Genomic DNA, 18,332 nt, shown 5'->3' with positions numbered 1-18,332 from the left:
TAGACCTGGGAAATTGCTGAGGTCAAAGTTATGACAATGCATCTGCAATGAGTGGCAAATACAAATATTGACTCAGCAACAACATTGACTCTCAAATGTGTCACAACAACGCGTTGGTCCTGCAGAGCTGACAACACTAAGGCCCTTAAGCATGACTATCAGCAGATTAAAGATGTACTTTAATGCTATGTACGGTGTGAAGCAGAAGGACTGTTGAGACAAATGAATCAGCTTCAAATTGGTATTAACACCACCTTCTGGAGTGATATCCTGCAAAGAACAGAAGCTACTAGTAAAAATCTACAACACGCAAAACTGATCTAAACACTGCTGTGGCGTCACTGACCAGCTTAAAAAACTATGTTGCATCAAAGCGTGACTCCTTCAAAAGTTATGAGAAGCAAAGCAATGAGCTGTCTGGTTCATCTGAGAATGTTTAGACAATAACTCGACACAGGCGCCGAAACGTGTCTCAATCCATTGGATTATGGCCATACGGAAGAAGTACAACTCTGCCTGTCTGAAAAATACAGAACAGAAACTTTCTTGCCTATCGTTGATCAGTTTATCGCTTCTCTTGACCAATGTCTTCAAGCATATAAAGATATATCAAGCAAATTTAACTTTTTTAGCCATCTGAAAGAACTGTCTTCAGACGAGCTTAAGGCCACAGCAGAGCAACTCGTCAGGTCTTATTCAGATGGCTTGGACATTACATTTATCGATGAACTGTGTCAGTTTGTAACATTTGCCAATAATTTCTGTAAATAAACTTGCGTTTGTTTCATTTTGTGTTTTTGCATTACATATTGCAACACCTCGAAAAATGGGCCTCCCTCCAAAATGGGCCCCTGGCCACCCACCTCTTAAATCCAGCCCTGACAAGACATGACATCATGCCAGGTCGGCTAATCAAGAAAGGAGCTGCAGATGCTGAAAGGTAGGATGTAGGTTGCAATGGTGTCATCCATTGGTCATGGAATACTTAGTTGGCCACTGGGTCCCGCAAATCACTTCACTCATCTCTAAACTTAACATATTAATTTGTAAGGGGGAAAGCTTGCAGATCATGCCCTTCCACCCATCTCTGATTTCCAGATGATGGAATATTAAGACTATGTTCACACATTTTCATCTTTTTATCCACTCATACAACATTAGTTCACCGCTACACTTCATACATGAATCCAGATTTTTTTTTTCCAGAAAAGTCACTATTTTTCAAACCTAAAAAAAACCTTATTAATTGCAATCCTTTTGTTTCTCCTCACTCCAAGCACAGTTTAATTGGATTAGTGCTAATTAGATTAATGATATGTGTTAAAATAAAACAATTTCATATCTAATCAACATAATAAAAGTTTTTCCTCTAAATAATGTGACAGAATTGCCCTTTTTTGAAAAAATGGTTCTTGCATTGGCTTCTTTACACCTTGTTTTGTTTATGCTTGAAAGGTGGAAGCAAAATTGTACTTTGGGATCCAGAAAAACGCACCAAAAATGAAGCAAGAAAAGCAGCAAAACCTGCCTTTTGGCTACAGCTTTTTCTCTGCCAAGAAATCAGATTGCAAAAAAAAACAGCAAAAACATGATGTGCGAAAATAGCTTAAATGAGTTTTATTAAATCAACAATCAGAAAGGAATATGTTATACAAATGATCAGCTAGAGGAGCCTTCATCGGTGACATCAGTAGAGAATATTCATTTATCCTACCTCCTCATGATATCTCCTGTGAACTCAATAAAAGCAGCATGCATCGCCCATTAACTAAAGCACCTCTACATGATCAGGCACATACAGATACCATGGAACCAATACAAGTTTATCTCAACACACATTACTGAAAATCACATCCAATTATGAAATTGCTTAATTTTCCATTATCTGTGGATTAGGCAGCACTTTTGGACAACCCATTTAATGACATTGAATGTCTCGTTAACCCAAAAGAATATTGGAAATCTGCTTCAACCTTCGTCCGGCTGAGTAGGTAAAATTGTAACTATTCCGTTTTAAAATTGCAATAACTTTTTTTTTCGAAAAGCCGTAGAGGGCTGAAATTTCGTGACATCTCTGCAGTTTTGGTCCCGAATATATTGGCCAAATTTCAATAAAATATATATGAAGGTACAAATGTTGTAAAATTATGCAGCCTGACGAAGGTTAAATAATGTACAAAAGCTGTGACTCATTCCAAACTTTTCTAGTTTTTAGCAAATTCTGGTAAAAGCTTTTGTACAATCATTGTCCCATGAAGGACTCGATAGTCCCCCGTATTAGAAAGAATAGATTAATATGTTGGACAAAATGTAATCAGACTACAATAACTACAGGCTACACGTTTTCCCTTTTCCTTTTTTCTTAAGACTAGAGGCAGAGACGAACAATGGAGAGTAAATTTCTTCAAAAATGCAAACTTTCCTCAACTTTTATAAAATGTACAGCAAGATATCAAAGGGTTTTAGTATCTCATCCCTGCATACATTATAACAATGATAATTAATGTTCCCTTCAATCAGCAGATTCAGAGATATGCAGCCACGTTCCAGCCAACCCAGTGAGCGGTCTATATTCAGTGCATGCTAAGCTGAAGTATAGTTAGATCTGATGACTGTGAAAAAAGATGAAACAGTATGGGAAGATATTTCCTTGTGCTGTGCAGTAACAATTACAAGCTGGGAATTATTTAACATTGCAAGTTCTGGAACGTTTGGGCCAAGTTCACAGGTTGCAGAATTTTTGGGCTCAGATTCCGCCTCATAAATCTACAGTAAGTAGATTGTCATTGTGGATTTCACCATGTTCAATGCTTGGTAATGGAGTAGGGTGAAATCCACTGCAAAATCTGCAACCAAATCTGGAAGTAACACATGCGAATTCTATCAGCGGGACCGTAATGGATTTGGATCAGATTCCAAATTTTCCGCTCTTATAAACCCCTTAAAATCTAGTTTCTGCACTAAATACTCTACAGACACTGTCCTTAATAAAAAGAACCAGCAACTCTATCAATTGTCCAGAATTTCTCCGTGACATAAGATACTGTAGATACTATCATCAGATCTTTTAATCGCCCTGAAAATATTTTTAGAACACTTTGAGTTCTTCTTAGACTGTATCCAACTCCTTACACCTACTTCAATACAAACACAGTCTTAGGCTGGTTTCACGAGTCCCAATATTTCCGTTACTGGAAAAAACGGTACTAGAGATATCAATGTCCGTGTGTGTAATGCTTGTGGCACACGTGTGGCAACCATGTGTCACCTATGTGCCACATCAGTACTACATGTACCTGAGAAGCGGTGAGAAATTCTCACTGTGATCTGCGGTGAAGTCACTGAGATAAACTGCAGTGACCTCATGTAGGAATGCTCAGATCTGACACCCAAGATGGTGCACCACCACATTATACATGTCAGGTCCGAACATTGGACGTAGTGGGCCAGTTGAATGGCCAACAAGGTCTCCGGATCTGAACCTTTAGACTTTTATCTTTGGGTCATCTGAAGGCAATAGTCTATGCTGTGAAGATGCAAGATGTGCAGCATCTAAATTAACGGATAGTGGAAGCCTGTGCTACCATTTCTTCTGTGGTGTTGCTATCAGTGTGACAAGAGTGGGAGAAAAGGGTTGCAATGACAATCCAACACAATGGGCAGCACTTTGAACACATTTTATAAGTGGTCATAAACTTGTAAATAACTCATGAAAGAATAATGTTATGTTAAAACCAATCACACCATTGTTTTTCTTGTGAAATTCTCAATATGTTTGATGTGTCACATGACCCTCTTCCCATTAAAAAAATAAAGTTGGATCCAAAATGGCTGACTTCAAAATGGCCACCATGGTCATCACTCATCTTGAAAAGTTTTCCCCCTCCCATATACTAATGTGCCACAAGCAGGAAGTTGATATCACCACCAATCCCATTTTATTTAGGTGTATTTATATAAATAGCCCTCCCTGTATAGGATTAGTAATGGATAGGTGTCTTATAGTCTTATAGACATCTCTCCATTACTAAGTCATGGGTTTGATGTCACATGACAATACAAATGTGACACCAACTCCAAAAATATTAACCCACTTGCCACCTCTACAGGGCAAGTGGTAAGAGCCAGGCAGAGCGGCAGAATTGGCGCATCTAATAGATGTATCTTTTCTGCACGGCTGTGGGCTGCTATTTTTAGGCTGGGGGGTCAATGTCCTTGGCTCCTTACTAGCCTAGCAATACCAGCCCCCAAATGTCTGCTTTAGTAACGCTGGTTGTCAAAAATGGAGTGACCCCATGCCATTTTTAAAAAAATATTTATTCAAATAATTTTAAAAAAATCAGCGTGGGGACCCCTCTATGCTTGATAACTAGCCTTGCTGAAGCAGACAGCTGAGGGTTGCAGCCCCCAGCTGTGAGTTTTGCCTGGCTCATTATAGAAATTACACGTGAACCCACCCCAGATTTTTGTATTTATTGCGCAGGCAGCGGGTGATGAATACTCCCATCAGCCGCTCCTACTGTCACTATTATTAGCATCAGCAGGTGTCGGCGGATGGGAGTAAAAGTCCCATCATCTGCCACCTGATGTCATTGTTATCACTTGAATATATCTCTCATCATTCTTCCCTGTTCACGCTAATCACCCGGCTCCGAGGAACAGCGCTTGTACCACTGCTTCCATGATGCCCGTGCGTGTGGTACTGATGCGGCACATGGGCGGCATACAGTTGCCACACGCTTGCCGCAAGTATTACACACATGAACACACGGACGCTGACATCTCCAGTACTGGAAAAAAAACGGACATTTGAAACCGGCCATAGTCATGGCATATTTTTTTTTCTTTTACACTATTAAATCCATTGTCATTGTTACATTTTTCTTTTACAGTATATTTTTGTACAACACTATAATTAAATTTTGAAAATCTACTTAACCCCAATTACTTAACTCTTGCAAAAAACATATCAAGGCCTCCTTCACATGTCCGCATAAAACACGGTTGTGAAAAAACATTATGTCATCAGTATTTTTCATCAGTGTGTCATCAGTGTTTTCCATCAGTGCGTCATCAGTGTGTCATCCGTGTTTACCATCAGTGTGTCCATTTTTACTATCAGTGTGTCATCTGTGTTTTTTTTCGGTATGAATAACGAAAAAAAAATATAACAAAGCATCTCCTATGCTTCCTTCCTGTCTTTGCTATGGTAAACACGAACTGTACACTGGTGCCATCCATGTGCTGCATTTTTCAGGGACCTATAGGTTTGTATTGGACATTGACATTGTATTGAGTTGGCATGTATGAATGTAAAATTTGACTAATAGAACAAATGTGCAAAATGAAAAAAAAAAAATGGTTTCCAACACACACACTTTGGGAAGTCAAGAGTCACTGTAAAATTTTGCATTTTGGGGATTTTTTTATTAAAAAAATTAAAAAAAAATATTCCATTCTTCACAAAACAATTACACAATGAAATGCTAAAACTCTGTACAGCTGCTTATTAATTGCATCTGTGTATTCATAGACTACTACACTAATTTTCTTCACTGCTTTTCTGTATTGTTGAGCTTTGATAAATTCTCCCAATGGATACACCTTGACACAGTGTTAACTTAGTACCCTATGTTATGTACATGTACTATTACTACTTAGGGTATGTTTCCACGGTCAGTAATCTGCAGCGCTTTGGATATGGCACATGTCCGCTCCATCCAAAGCGCTGCCGGCTTTTGACCGCAGGTGATTCCGCATGTGTTCATTGAACCGTGCGGAATCACCGCATCCAATACATTGGATGGGAAATTTACCTTGCGGAGACTGAGCGTCTCCGCAAGATAAATAGACATGTTGCGGTCTCGAAAGATGCGCCGCATGTCCGTCTCTGCGGGGAAGCTGGAGGCGTCCCTGCACACATAGTGGAGATGGGATTTCTTCCAATCCCATCCAATACGCTGTAACATCTGGCCGCTGCGGATGAACACAGCGACAAATCCGCAGCGTTTACTGTACGTGGAAGCATACCCTTACTGATTTATTTGCAGTATGGTATATGCTCATTGTTGTTTTTGTTTTCCTTGGGTTTTGTCTATGAAATGGCCAAAGTGTGAACAAGCTCTTACACTTTACACCTATACCAGCTAAACGTCCTGCTCAGTTTTTTTGTTTTCCTGAATTGTCACTATTCTAAAATCACCCTAAAATGGCTGCTGAAGAACGCCCGCACAGTCACACCTAAGGTCATGTCAGTTTTTTGTGGCTGACACAGTCTTCTCCAATGTGAAAAATAATAGCTGGAATTTTTTGTGGTGATTGACATAAATTGAATTTCAAAATTGTTTGGATTCGCCGAGAAATGCGAACTTTATGAAATTTAACTCAAATTAGATTTGCATCAAATTGATCGTCTCTATCAAATATCTATCAAAACTGAAGTTTTCCAGAATTCTTGAAAAACACACGTCTTCTACAGGCAGATGAGGCATGTCTGGCCCATTTTTTCATCAAGTTATTACTGTTGAATTTATGAGAAAAAAACTATCTTGCAAGGAGTTATCCACCACTTGGGCAAACCGTTCTTAAATAATATATTCCCCAGTTTAAAAAAACAAAAAAAACAACCACCAATACTCACCTCCTGTACTGGTGCTGTCCCAGTGATGCCAGTGCCAGGTCGATTCCTGGTCTGCTTTGCTCTCCATTTTGAAGGTTCTTCAAAAGGAAAGGAGAGCACAGCAGCCTAATTGTGCAGACATAAAATATCTTTATTCTAAGAGAAAATATGGATTATAGCAATATATTGCAGTGAGTTGCAGGTTGTATTGCAGCTAAGGAAAAGCATCTATGTTTATTGAATCTGAATTAGCAAGTGAACAAGCTTACGAGTGGTTTGTTCTAAATCTGGTTTGAGTTAAGTGTCTGACTTGAGATCCAGTGACTTTGGATTCAGGGAGTTTAAAATGGAGTCGGTAGTATTAATTTACAGTTTATATTTACTGGTTATATTCCTGTGTTCGTGCTATCCCCATTAGTGAATTGTGCGCCATTTTTTAATAATACTGTCCATACCATCTTGTCGCATGTATGCAATATGTACAGCTGTTTGATGGTGCCTACATCGTAGATACATTGAAAGTATAGAAAGTAGTTTGCTGCTCACTGAGCAGGTGCTCAATGGGGTAGATGTTAGGAAGGATGGTGGCATGGATCTGAAGGCACCTAATGAGTTCACTTTTTCAAGTCAAAATGCGCGTAATTATGTAGTTTTCATTGGAGGCGTGTACTTCTTCTCCCTGTATGATGCAGACCAATCAAAAAAAGGCAGCAACACTATAAGGAAAGAAGAACACGCCCCACCATAGCTTAGAGCAGATTTCTCAGTATGTGAGATGTTTGACAGACAGCCTGATGGGCAAAGCTAACTTCCTGTGAGTCAGTGGAGGCGGGGAGGCACTGAAACCGAGTATAGCTGTTTTGTGTCACATTACAAACCCTTCTATCAGATTTCTTGACTACTGAGTGTGTCAATATCATACATATGTCTGCTGTGCTCTGGCGACTTGTAATTGCTCTGAAGAGATTTCAGGGCTGCATTGTATCTTACTGAGGAACAGCATGTCAATTCTTGATAACTCCTGTGTGACATGTATTTATCGTGACTGCAGACTTGGAGTTTAACACTAGACAACTCCTTTAAGATTTCAGCTTCAGAGAGACAGTGTGTGGGAGGGGCAGTACAGCAGAGCTCACTGCAAGGAAAGGAGGAGAGTTAACGGATGGGTTTGTAATCTGACACAGCTAAACTCAGCTGTGCTGTCTAATCATGCACAAGGTTAGACAAAGAAATCAGGGCCGCATGTCATTACATCTCACACCTTAATAAACCTGCTCTAAGCTATGGTGGGAGTATTTTTTTTCTTTGAGTGTTGCTGCCTGCTTATGGTTAGTTAGCATTATACAGTGAGAAGAAGTACAGGCTGCCAGTGAAAACTCTGATAACACCAATTTAGAGTTAAAAAAGTTAACTCATTAGGTGACTGTCTCTCGATAACTAAGAAGTAAAACTAAAATATATATACATATATATATATATATATATATATATATATATATATATAACTTGAGAAATTATAGTATCCGAAACATTGCCATACCATTTGGGCAATAAACATCACTTTTTTTCTGGAAGTCTGTTGTGCTGTTTCCCTTTTTTTTCTACTATTGCAAGGAGCCTTCTGAGATTGCTGGCTGGGGATGTGTGCACTTTGTTAAGGTACTGTGTTTGGTGCTGTTCCAATTTATTTTCCATATATATATGGAATATATATATTCATTCTGCTTTGCAGCCAATATTACATTGTGTATCCAGATTAAGAAGAAAAATATGAAAAATTTGGTGAAAGGTCCTCTTAAAATGCTGTCTTGATCATTCTCTTGTGAAGAACAGCACCTTCCACCAATCATTTTTCTTGTGTGTATGGCTCATGTTTATTGTACTTGTCTATTCACATGTAAAGCGCCATGGAATAAATGGTGCTATAAAAATGAATAATAATAATAATATCTATCCCACCAAGTGCCCGATCAGTGAGCAGCAAACTCCTTTCCTTGTTGTCAATGGATCCCAATTTTTAATTAACCATATAGCATTACCAATCCGAGTAACTGAAAGTACTTACGTAGAAGATATTCAGCACTGTCGTGGTCGTAATCTGTGTCTTCTGGGAAGTGATTTATTTTTACACACACCCCTCTTTTTTGACCTGAGTGCAAGTGAAATTTTAAGTCATCATCAGATAAAAATCTCTTACAACAAATGAAAAACAACGAACTCAGGAACTGTAATAGTAAATTGTATGCACAATGTTAGTTGCAGCTTTTTCAAGAAGATTTTTGAATATTTACCTTTATGTTGCACAGACAACATTTTCTAGATAAACAGTACTTTTCCTCCCAGCAATTTCCCATTTATAGATAAAGGGAATCTGTCATCAGGTTTTGCCATAAAATCTGAAAGCACCATAATGTAGAAGCAGAGACCCTGATTCCATTGAGGTATCACTTAGTGGGCTGTGTTTTTCTGTTTTAATACAATCAGCTGTTTTATTAACAGGAGATTATCACTACAGGACAAACTGTCTCCTGCCTCCTGGTCCAACCACACCCCCAGCAGCTCTCTATCACTACACAATGTACACCGAAATCCCACAATCAGTGGTTTGGATGGGGCTATAAACAGGCCCCCTGAAGAAGGAAGGTCCGAAACGCGCGTCGGGGCTGACAAGCACATATTGGGTTGTGGACTGTGCCCCGAATTGCTGGTAATGATTGCTGCTTTGTATAATAATAATTGCAGTTTGCGTTATGGGAGATTTTAATGATTATACAGTGTAATCTGGCATTTCTTGTGGGCATAGTGGAGGTGAGATACATTTAAATGTACCCTATGTGATATGGTTTATACACTTTGGAGAACGGGGTTCTCAGGCCAGGGTTTATAATATAATACCCCATTGCCACAATTCCAGTTTCTTGTGCGGCCTATTTTTTGCACTATATTGTGTGTCGCAATTTTTGCATACGTTTGTTCCCCGTAAACTGAGTTTATTGTATTTTAATAATAAAGCTTTGTATATATCTAATAATATGGACCTCAGTATCATCTGTTCTCTTTGGTATGCTTACAGCTCAGATCTGTAGAAGAAAAAAGTTTGATTCTATCACACCTGCTGCACCAAGTAAGCTAACTGATGCTGTCCGATTACATGCTGCCATCAGATTACATAGCGACAATCTGCTGACAGATTCCCATTAAGGTCCATTTACACTACAAAGTTATCTAGAATGAGCATTCATAGGATTGCTTGTTTTATGATGATCTTGCAGTCTAAACATTCTGTCTATTTGCCGACTAATGGGCCAAATTCACATTCCTCTGGTGAAATAATCTTTTGGGTTGCATCCTATGTATTACAGATTGTTCAATGTATATCTAATGCTGAATCAGCCTGTGTAAACAACTGCAGATTAGCAAACATGTAGCTGATCTGCAGTTTTTTAGTGCCCCAGGATGTCCCATATAAGCAAACTTTTAGACTGGAAGGTAAAAGGCGTTAAACTAATAAGAAGGCATTAAAAAATGAACAACAAGGAGATCATCCAGCCACAGGTAGCTATCAGCTATCAGACTTCAGTTGTGTTGAGACTCCATCGCTGCAGAAACCACATGTCATGTCAACAGAACATCCATAATGGTGGGAAGAGGTGGGATATTAAGGTAAGAAGAACTTTTATTTTTCACTTTACTGTGTTAGACAACTTTTCCAAAAGTGAACATGAGGTTTTAGGTCAACATTTCGATCAAAGTGGATAAGCACACTGCCACACCACCGAGGCAGTGTCTTAATCCTTTACACCTTTTCGGGATATTTGGCCCAGTTGGCGGTCCCATGAGTCACTGACAGCTTTCAATGTATGAGTGCACACAGAGGTAGCTGTCAGTCACTTAATGGACTGTTCACTGGACCGAAAATCCCAGAAAAAGCTAAGGTTTAAACCATTAAAGCACAAGGTATACTGAATCTTTTCTCAAAAAACAATACATCAATTCGGACAGCTCTCTCTTCTCTATATCATGATGCCTACAGATTGGATTGAAGTTCCATGGTGGCAGGTTCCCTTCAATGGGAAGGTGCGTAGTATACTTAGTGCGACTTAATTCAAAGTTTATGACTGATGAAAGCAGCTGAGTTCAGCCCTCGGCTGTTTCTGTCAGCCCTACGTGCACTTAATAAAACAATTTGTTCTTGACAACTGCTCCAGTGAAGCTCCTATTCACCGTGGCTATTCCATAAAAAGAAATGAGGCACCTGGGACTTCTAGTGATTGCTGACCAGACAACTATCACCTATCCATTGTGATGAGGATAGGTAATACATGTCTACTGTGCAAAAAAAAATATTGTGTGTTGTGTGCATATCTCTGCCTCAGAGTTACACTAGTGCCATTTTTTAAAGTTTGACAATTTTATCTAATATATGAATGGTAACTAAAGAGCGAGGGCCAATTTAAATACTCCCATAGTTGTAGAATGAGCATTTGTAGGAACGGTCACTCCCAATTATCGTCCCTTTTAAACCCTTAAAACGCATCATTATCTGAAGCACGTTGACCTGTGTAAACAGATAATGTGCTGCCAATAAGAAGTTCTGTGTCCACAGAGTTATAGTCGGCCTGCCTAAGAAGGTCAATACAGTCATGACTAGAGATGAGTGAATATGTTCGGGTCCCTCCTTGTTTGGCAAGCTACAGCGCTTACTGAATAATCTGCAGAGGGAACCCGGCTTCCTGGATCGCTACTGCTGAGCAGCTGTCCGGAGCCACAGCCCCATGTGTCGTGGTTGTGTGACAGTCTCAACACATGCATGGAGAGCCTTTTCGTTGGGATCTCCATGCATGTGTTGTGACAGTAAAACAGCCCACGACACATGGTGCTGTGGCGCCGGACAGCTGATCAGTAGGAGCGCTCCAGGTATCCGGGTTCCCTCTACAGATTATTCAATAAGCGCTGTAGCTTGCAGAATAAGGAGGGACTCGAACATATTCACTCATCTCTAGTCACGACTAAAAGTGCGGGCACCAGAAAATTAAAGGAAACCTGCCAGAAGGAATTTGCTAAGCAAACTACAGACACTGTGGGGTTGGCAGTGTTAAACTGATTAAAATGATACCTGGGTGAAGAAATCCATCTTGTGGTTGCTGTGTAATAAGTGTTAAGAGTTTTCAGTTAATGAATTTCTTGTGCTTCAGGCCGGACTGTAGGGAGAGTCTTATCTTCCTGCTCTAAGCCAGAGAAACCAAAGAAAGACCAGCCTACAGGCTGCCTAGAAACACAAACAGTCTGTCTCTCTATGATGAGGAACATGTTTGTGCTTCAGGGCCTGTGGGCTGGTCTTTCCTTGGTTTCTCTGGCTTAGAGCAGGAAGATAAGATTCTGCCTATAATTGAGCCCTGGAGCGCGAGAATCTCATTATCTGAAAGCTTCTAAAACTGATTACACAAGAACCACAAGACGGATTTCTTCACCTCAGGTATCATTTTAATCAGTAAAACAGTGGTGGAGTCTCAGTGCTGGACTTGTGGATGGTGTGCAAGACAGTTTGTTCTTTTAAAGCAAACTGCAGGCACAGGACAGGAGTTTTCTGAAACTGTAAAACCCCTTTACATATACATGAGAATGTGTGTGTGTGTGTAACAGTCCACATTGAAATTATCTATTAGCTGTTCCTATATCTCTCAACTTCTTCTTGTTCTGGCTATAAAGGCACAGATGATTGGCCTCGGGGAGACCAAAACATCCAACACGTGTTTCTCGACGCAAGTGTTCCTTCCCGGGGAAAGGCCTGGCTATTCACTGCTTGCGTCGAGAAACACGTGATGGTGTCTCCGCAGCTTCTTTACATGCATCTGCATATTTCCCATAAGGGATGGGGGCAGTGTTCTGGAATCACTGCGTTGAGAAACACGTGATGGTGTCTCCGCGGTGTTGGATGTTTTGGTCTCCCCGAGGCCAATCATCTGTGCCTTTATAGCCTTTTTACTAGGCACTGCTCCTAATAGCCAGATTCCTACTCCACACTGATGAGGGGCAAAAACCCCGAAACAGCTGTCTGTGGATGGATACCATGCTTGGCATAGGTGGCTTTCCTTCATAGGATGCTGCCCTTCCCGTGGTTGTTCCTTCCCGGGGAAAGGCCTGGCTATTCACTGCTTGCGTCGAGAAACACGTGATGGTGTCTCCGCAGCTTCTTTACATATATATGAGGCAGATTGTGTGATACTATTATTGTTACAGTTGCCTGCACATAGATCTATTGTTGACTACCATACATATAATTCTTTTTGCCCCCTCTTGACAATGGTCTCCTAATTCTCTGGGAGTGCGGCCTTGTTTTTAAATATTTTTATTAATGCCATTGGTTTGTGACCATTTTTGTTATCACCTGATTTAATAAAATATAACTATGTATCACTGAATCTGTTGACACTGGACTTTATAGTCGGTTTTCTCCCCCTCCACCCCTGTTCTTGATTGTGTTTTTCCGACTGTCATTGCTGCATATTTAGGTCCAGTGTCTTGGTTGCAGTGTTGTTATTTCTAATAATAAGTTCTAACAACATTACATGATTACCCTGAATCAAGAACAAAACCCTTGTTCTTTCTTTTCACAAGCTCTGATGGTGTCACATTGACTGCACCCACTAATATAAGTGACACATCGTTGGATTCAGCTTTGCCTACATAAGGCTGCTGTCAGATGAGGTTGCAAAAACCTGCTAACACATTTCCTTTGAGTACACCTGTTAAAGAGATTTGTCAATCAACTGGGGTGGGGAGTAACAGGCATCTCCAGACAAGTCAGGTCTTTCCTTATAGTACTCTGATGACTTTTCATGCAACCTTTCAAATAGGGCTGAATCACATGCCACCCAGGGTTTCGGCATCATGAATCTAAGGACAGTTACTCTTTAATATCTTCCTGATGTTATAAATGTTGCTGTCTGTACATCTTACTGAAAGAAGATATGTGATTACTGACACAGTAGGCCTTCTGCAAAGCATTCCTGATATAGATAGAAGGTAACAAAAACTTGCCTGGCCAAGCTAGAATAATACAGTAATACAGTGGCTACGGAAAGTATTCAGACGCCTTTACATTTTTCACTTTGTTTCATTGCAGCCATATGGTAAATAAAAAAAAATCATTTCACATTAATGTACACTCTGCACCCCATCTTGACTGAAACAAATAAATGTAGTCATTTTTGCAAATTTAATAAAAAAGAAAAGCTGAAAGATCACATGGTCATTCAACCCTTTTGCTCAGACACTCATATTTAAGTCACATGCTGTCAATTTCCGTGTGATCCTCCTTGAGAAGGTTCTATTCCTTCATTGGAGTCCAGCTGTGTGTAATTAAACTGATAGGACATGATTTGGAAAGGCACACACCTGTCTATATAAGACCTCACAGCTCACAGTGCATGTCAGACCAAATGAGAATCATGATGTCAAAGGAACTGGCCAAGGAGCTCAGAGACAGAATTGTGGCAAGGCACAGATCTGGCCAAGGTTACAACAGAATTTCTGCAGTACTCAAGGTTTCTAAGAGCACAGTGACCTCCATAATCCTTAAAAGGAAGAAGTTTGGGACCACCAGAAGTCTTCCTAGACCTGGCAGTCCAGCCAAACTGAGCTATCGTGGGAGAAGAGCCTTGGTCAGAGAGGTAAAGGAGAACCCCAAGATCACAGTGTTTGAGCTCCAGAGGTGCAGTAGGGAGATGGGAGAAAGTTCCATAAAGTCAATTATCACTGCAGCCCTCCACTTGTCGGGTGTTTATGGCAGAGTGACCCGAAAGAAGCCTCTCCTCAGTGCAATACATATGAAAGCCCGCATAGAGTTTACTAAAAAACACATGAAGGAAACCCGGAGTATGATAAATAAGATTCTCTGGTCTGATGAGACAAAGGTAGACCTTTTTGGTGATAATTCTAAGCGGTATGTGTGGAGAAAACCAGGCAATGATAATCACCTGCCCAATACAATCCCAACAGTGAAACATGGTGGTGGCAGCATCATGCTATGGGGTGCTTTTCAGTTGCATGGACAGGACGACTGGTTGTCATTGAAGGAAACATGAATGCAGCCAAGTACAGAGATATCCTGGATGAAAACATCTTCCAGAGTGCTCTGGACTTCAAACTTGGCCGAAGCTTCACCTTCCAACAAGACAATGACCCTAAGCACACAGCTAAAATAACAAAGGAGTGACTTTAGAACAACTCTGTGACCATTCTTGACTGGCCAAGCCAGAACCCTGACCTAAGCCCAATTGAGCATCTCTGGAGAGACCTGAAAATGGCTGTCCACCATCGTTCACCATCCAACCTGACAGAACTGGAGAGGATCTGCAAGGAAGAATGGCCGAGGATCCCCAAATCCAGGTGTGAAAAACTTGTCGCATCATTCCCAAGAAGACTCATGGCTGTACTAAAGGGTGCTTTTCCTCAATACTGAGCAAAGGGACTGAATACTTATGGCCATGTGATAATTCAGTTTTTCTTTTTTAATAAATTTGCAAAAATTTCTACATTTCTGTTTTTTTTTCAGTCAAGATGGGGTGCAGAGTGTACATTAATGAGAAAAAAATGAACTTTTTTGAATTTACCAAATGGCTGCAATGAAATAAAGAGTGATAAATGTGAAGGGGTCTGAATACTTTCCGTACCCACTGTAGGTTTTAAAAGAGAAAGCACAGTTGTAGTATTGTATCTTTTCTGATAATATAGAGCAAAGTTATTCATCATGATTGCAGGAATGATACGATACTATAGAATGCCAAATCCGGTTTGGCGTTACTATTGTTATATTTATAGAAATGGAGTTGTGAAAAACCAAGTCATTAAACTAACAACTCACGATCTGTCAGCAAAAGCTGTGATTTAAAAAAAGCAAAAACAGAAAAGATTTTATCCCTGTTAGAATGGGCCAGCAGAGCGGATGCTCAACCGCTACTCCATTCATTCTCTATGGGAGAAAATCAGAGAGTAGGGCTCGGCAGCCTCATAGGTAATGAATGGCGGGGTGGTCGAGCATGTGTCCTGCCTCTCCATTCTAATAATGAAAAGTGCCCCACTGTGCGAAATGGTGTGAGTCCCAGAGGTCGGACCTCCACCAATCAAGTTATCACACATAAATTAGATTAGTGATATGTTATTACTATAAAATCCCTTTGAAAAGTTACTAAATGTTTTTTCTTTCATTGATTTTTTTTTCCGATTAACTATACTTATTGAACATTGGGGAAAATAAAATAAAAACCATCTAAAACAAACTCATTCTATTAAAAAGTACAGAATACATAAATAAAATGTGAAAAAAAAGCTACCTTCCAAACAGCAAATTCTCCAGAGGCCAGAATGTGTCAACCCTCCCGGGTCCTTTTTATCTTTCTGTGGCATTTCTTCACTTGATATATTTGTGGTATTGCAGATGAAGGCCCTGGCATACAGCCAGTAATCTGTTCCTATTGCGATTGTCATGAGCCCAAATGCAGCAAAAGCTCCTACCGTGGTCAGAAGGATCTGAACCCCTTTCTCACACCACACCATTCTGCCCTCATTCCACCTTTTCCACGACTCCAGGGTGACAGGTTGGGGGTTTCCTATTCACACAAGAATTAGTTTTGAGTAGAAGAAGCTCTGTGTCTTCCTCTTTGGTCGAATTTGTGCTCTTTGGTTGGTGGTGCCTTTTTTGGCCTTCTTTTACCTTAGGCTTCCAATGTCAGCAGGAGCTCAAATGCTTTTGCCAAAGGACAAGAGAAGCCACTAAATCGCTCAGGACTATCTTTTCAAAATGCCTCAAGTTTTGTTCCATTGACTGTCTAGGCTCAGATCCGTTTGCATTAGTGTCAAAGGGTCTCCTCTTGCATCACTAGAACCTGTTGAAGACATAAAGACAAAAGTTATTTTATTTTGTCCTGTCACTTGCTTTTTCATATTTATTAGTTTTCTTTTGGGGGAATTGAAAAACCCCACCAATTTTGCATTTTTTATCATGTTTGAAAAGACATATTATTGTTTTCTGCATTTTAATTGCTTTATTTTTAATTTCTCAATACCTTTTTATCCTTCTTTTGTTTGTTAGAATAAGCAAAAACCTGAAATTGTAATACGGTCTATGCTTCAATACAGTTAGGACGATAATACACTGCAATATTTAAGCATTCTACTGTATTATTAATCTTGTTGTTATATTAAATAAATGACTACTTTTATAGTTATCTCCTATCCTGGCTGTCATAAATGTAATGATAAAATAGGACGAATCTCTTAAAGCATCTCTTGAGAGGGGACCTGCCACCCTCATATTGAGCATAGAAGCATGGCTTCATTAATATTTTGCATGAAAAAACCTAATAGTCATTGTAAATGAAAAAATAGATGATACTCCATTTTGACCCCTTTGTTCTACAGCAGGTAATTGCAGTAGGTTACCTGATGGAGAGCAAACATGAAGTATGTTCAAGTATGAAACAGGCTGTGATGTGGAACTTAACTCTCCTGGGTAAAAAAAAGTCTTCGAGGCTTTAAAGCAACACAGGCTTTGCTTTGCGGTCTGCGCATCAGCCCAGAATTAAAAACAAAAGTTGTATATGCCATGTCATATATCTATAGAAAGCTAAAATCATGATCAGTCATATTTCATTAAGATATCCCGCCTGAGACCTCCAGGTGGGCATATATACTTATGATCGGGGCACTCTTAATTTTTGGTACTTGAGCCGCATCTCATTTTTATGGACCCCATCTGACGTCATAAGGGGATTGACTCGTACCTCCCAAAAGCAGTTACTGACTTTGAACCATTGCTCCGAATTGGGAGATACAACTCGCCATGAGATTGCATCATTTCCCAATCGGAGAAAGCCATTCCTTTGACAACACGTCAAGTAATTTTCTTTTGTTTATCCATTTTATTATTTGTGATTGTATATACTGTATTGGCCTATCTCCTTGTAAAATTTCTTGTATATTGTTATAAGCACTGCATAATTGTTGGATTAAATATATAAAAATTAATAGCTTTGCTCTTCTTGCTCTATAAATTGCACCCCTGATGCCTCGTGAGGCCAAATGTTAAGACTAACGAATGATCAATCAGCCCGTAATAAACGACTGGTGGTGGCAGCAAGCTTTTGTTTATTGCGGGGCTTGGCAGTGACCTTACCAAAGTATATATACATATCAGATGCAATCAGATGTGTATATACTATACATTCACTGGGAAGTGCCCAATAACTCGCCTAGTAGCAAATGAAAATGCATCCACGACCATTTTCCTGGAGACATTGTGTAGAGGCAGGCGCGGATGGAGATGCCGCATTCCTTCATCTGCGCCTGTGCAGAGTTAGAAACCGGACGCCAGACCCCGGAAGAAGAATGGAAGCCGCTATATGCCGCCGCAGGGCTACCACTCGCTACCGTACCACCAACGCTCTCCGCCGTATTACCACCACACACCGCAAGACCACCGCACCACCACCACAACACTCCCAGCTCCGGGCCCGCAGCATTGACCCCTCGGTAAGAACAGTGTTCAGTTTATAAGACGCACCCCCATTTTCCCCCTAATTTTGGGGATCATAAAAGTGCATCTTATAATCTGAAAAATAGGTATATAAATTATGCCGTTTTAACTGCCAAGCCTCATATTAGTCTGACACTTAGGGCTCGTGCACACAACCAATTTTCTCATATGACTGCT

The 18,332-nt window shown here is 40.1% G+C and overlaps 1 protein-coding gene across 1 annotated transcript in view; it reads right to left on the bottom strand.

Annotated features, from left to right (window-relative positions):
- CACNG8 (calcium voltage-gated channel auxiliary subunit gamma 8) overlaps nt 1–18,332 on the bottom strand; it is a 169,616-nt gene that overhangs the window by 80,717 nt on the left and 70,567 nt on the right. Inside the window, exons 2-3 of the mRNA XM_069740901.1 lie at nt 15,955–16,506; nt 8,685–8,768 (exon numbers count right to left, since the gene is read on the bottom strand). Of these exons, the coding sequence (XP_069597002.1) occupies nt 8,685–8,768; nt 15,955–16,177 (307 nt within the window). The 5' untranslated portion in view covers nt 16,178–16,506. The remainder of the gene's footprint in view (nt 1–8,684; nt 8,769–15,954; nt 16,507–18,332) is intronic.

The sequence above is a fragment of the Ranitomeya imitator genome, chromosome 10 (assembly GCF_032444005.1).
Source record: "Ranitomeya imitator isolate aRanImi1 chromosome 10, aRanImi1.pri, whole genome shotgun sequence".
Taxonomy (NCBI): domain Eukaryota; kingdom Metazoa; phylum Chordata; class Amphibia; order Anura; family Dendrobatidae; genus Ranitomeya; species Ranitomeya imitator.
This window is presented reverse-complemented; position numbering and strand designations above follow the sequence as displayed.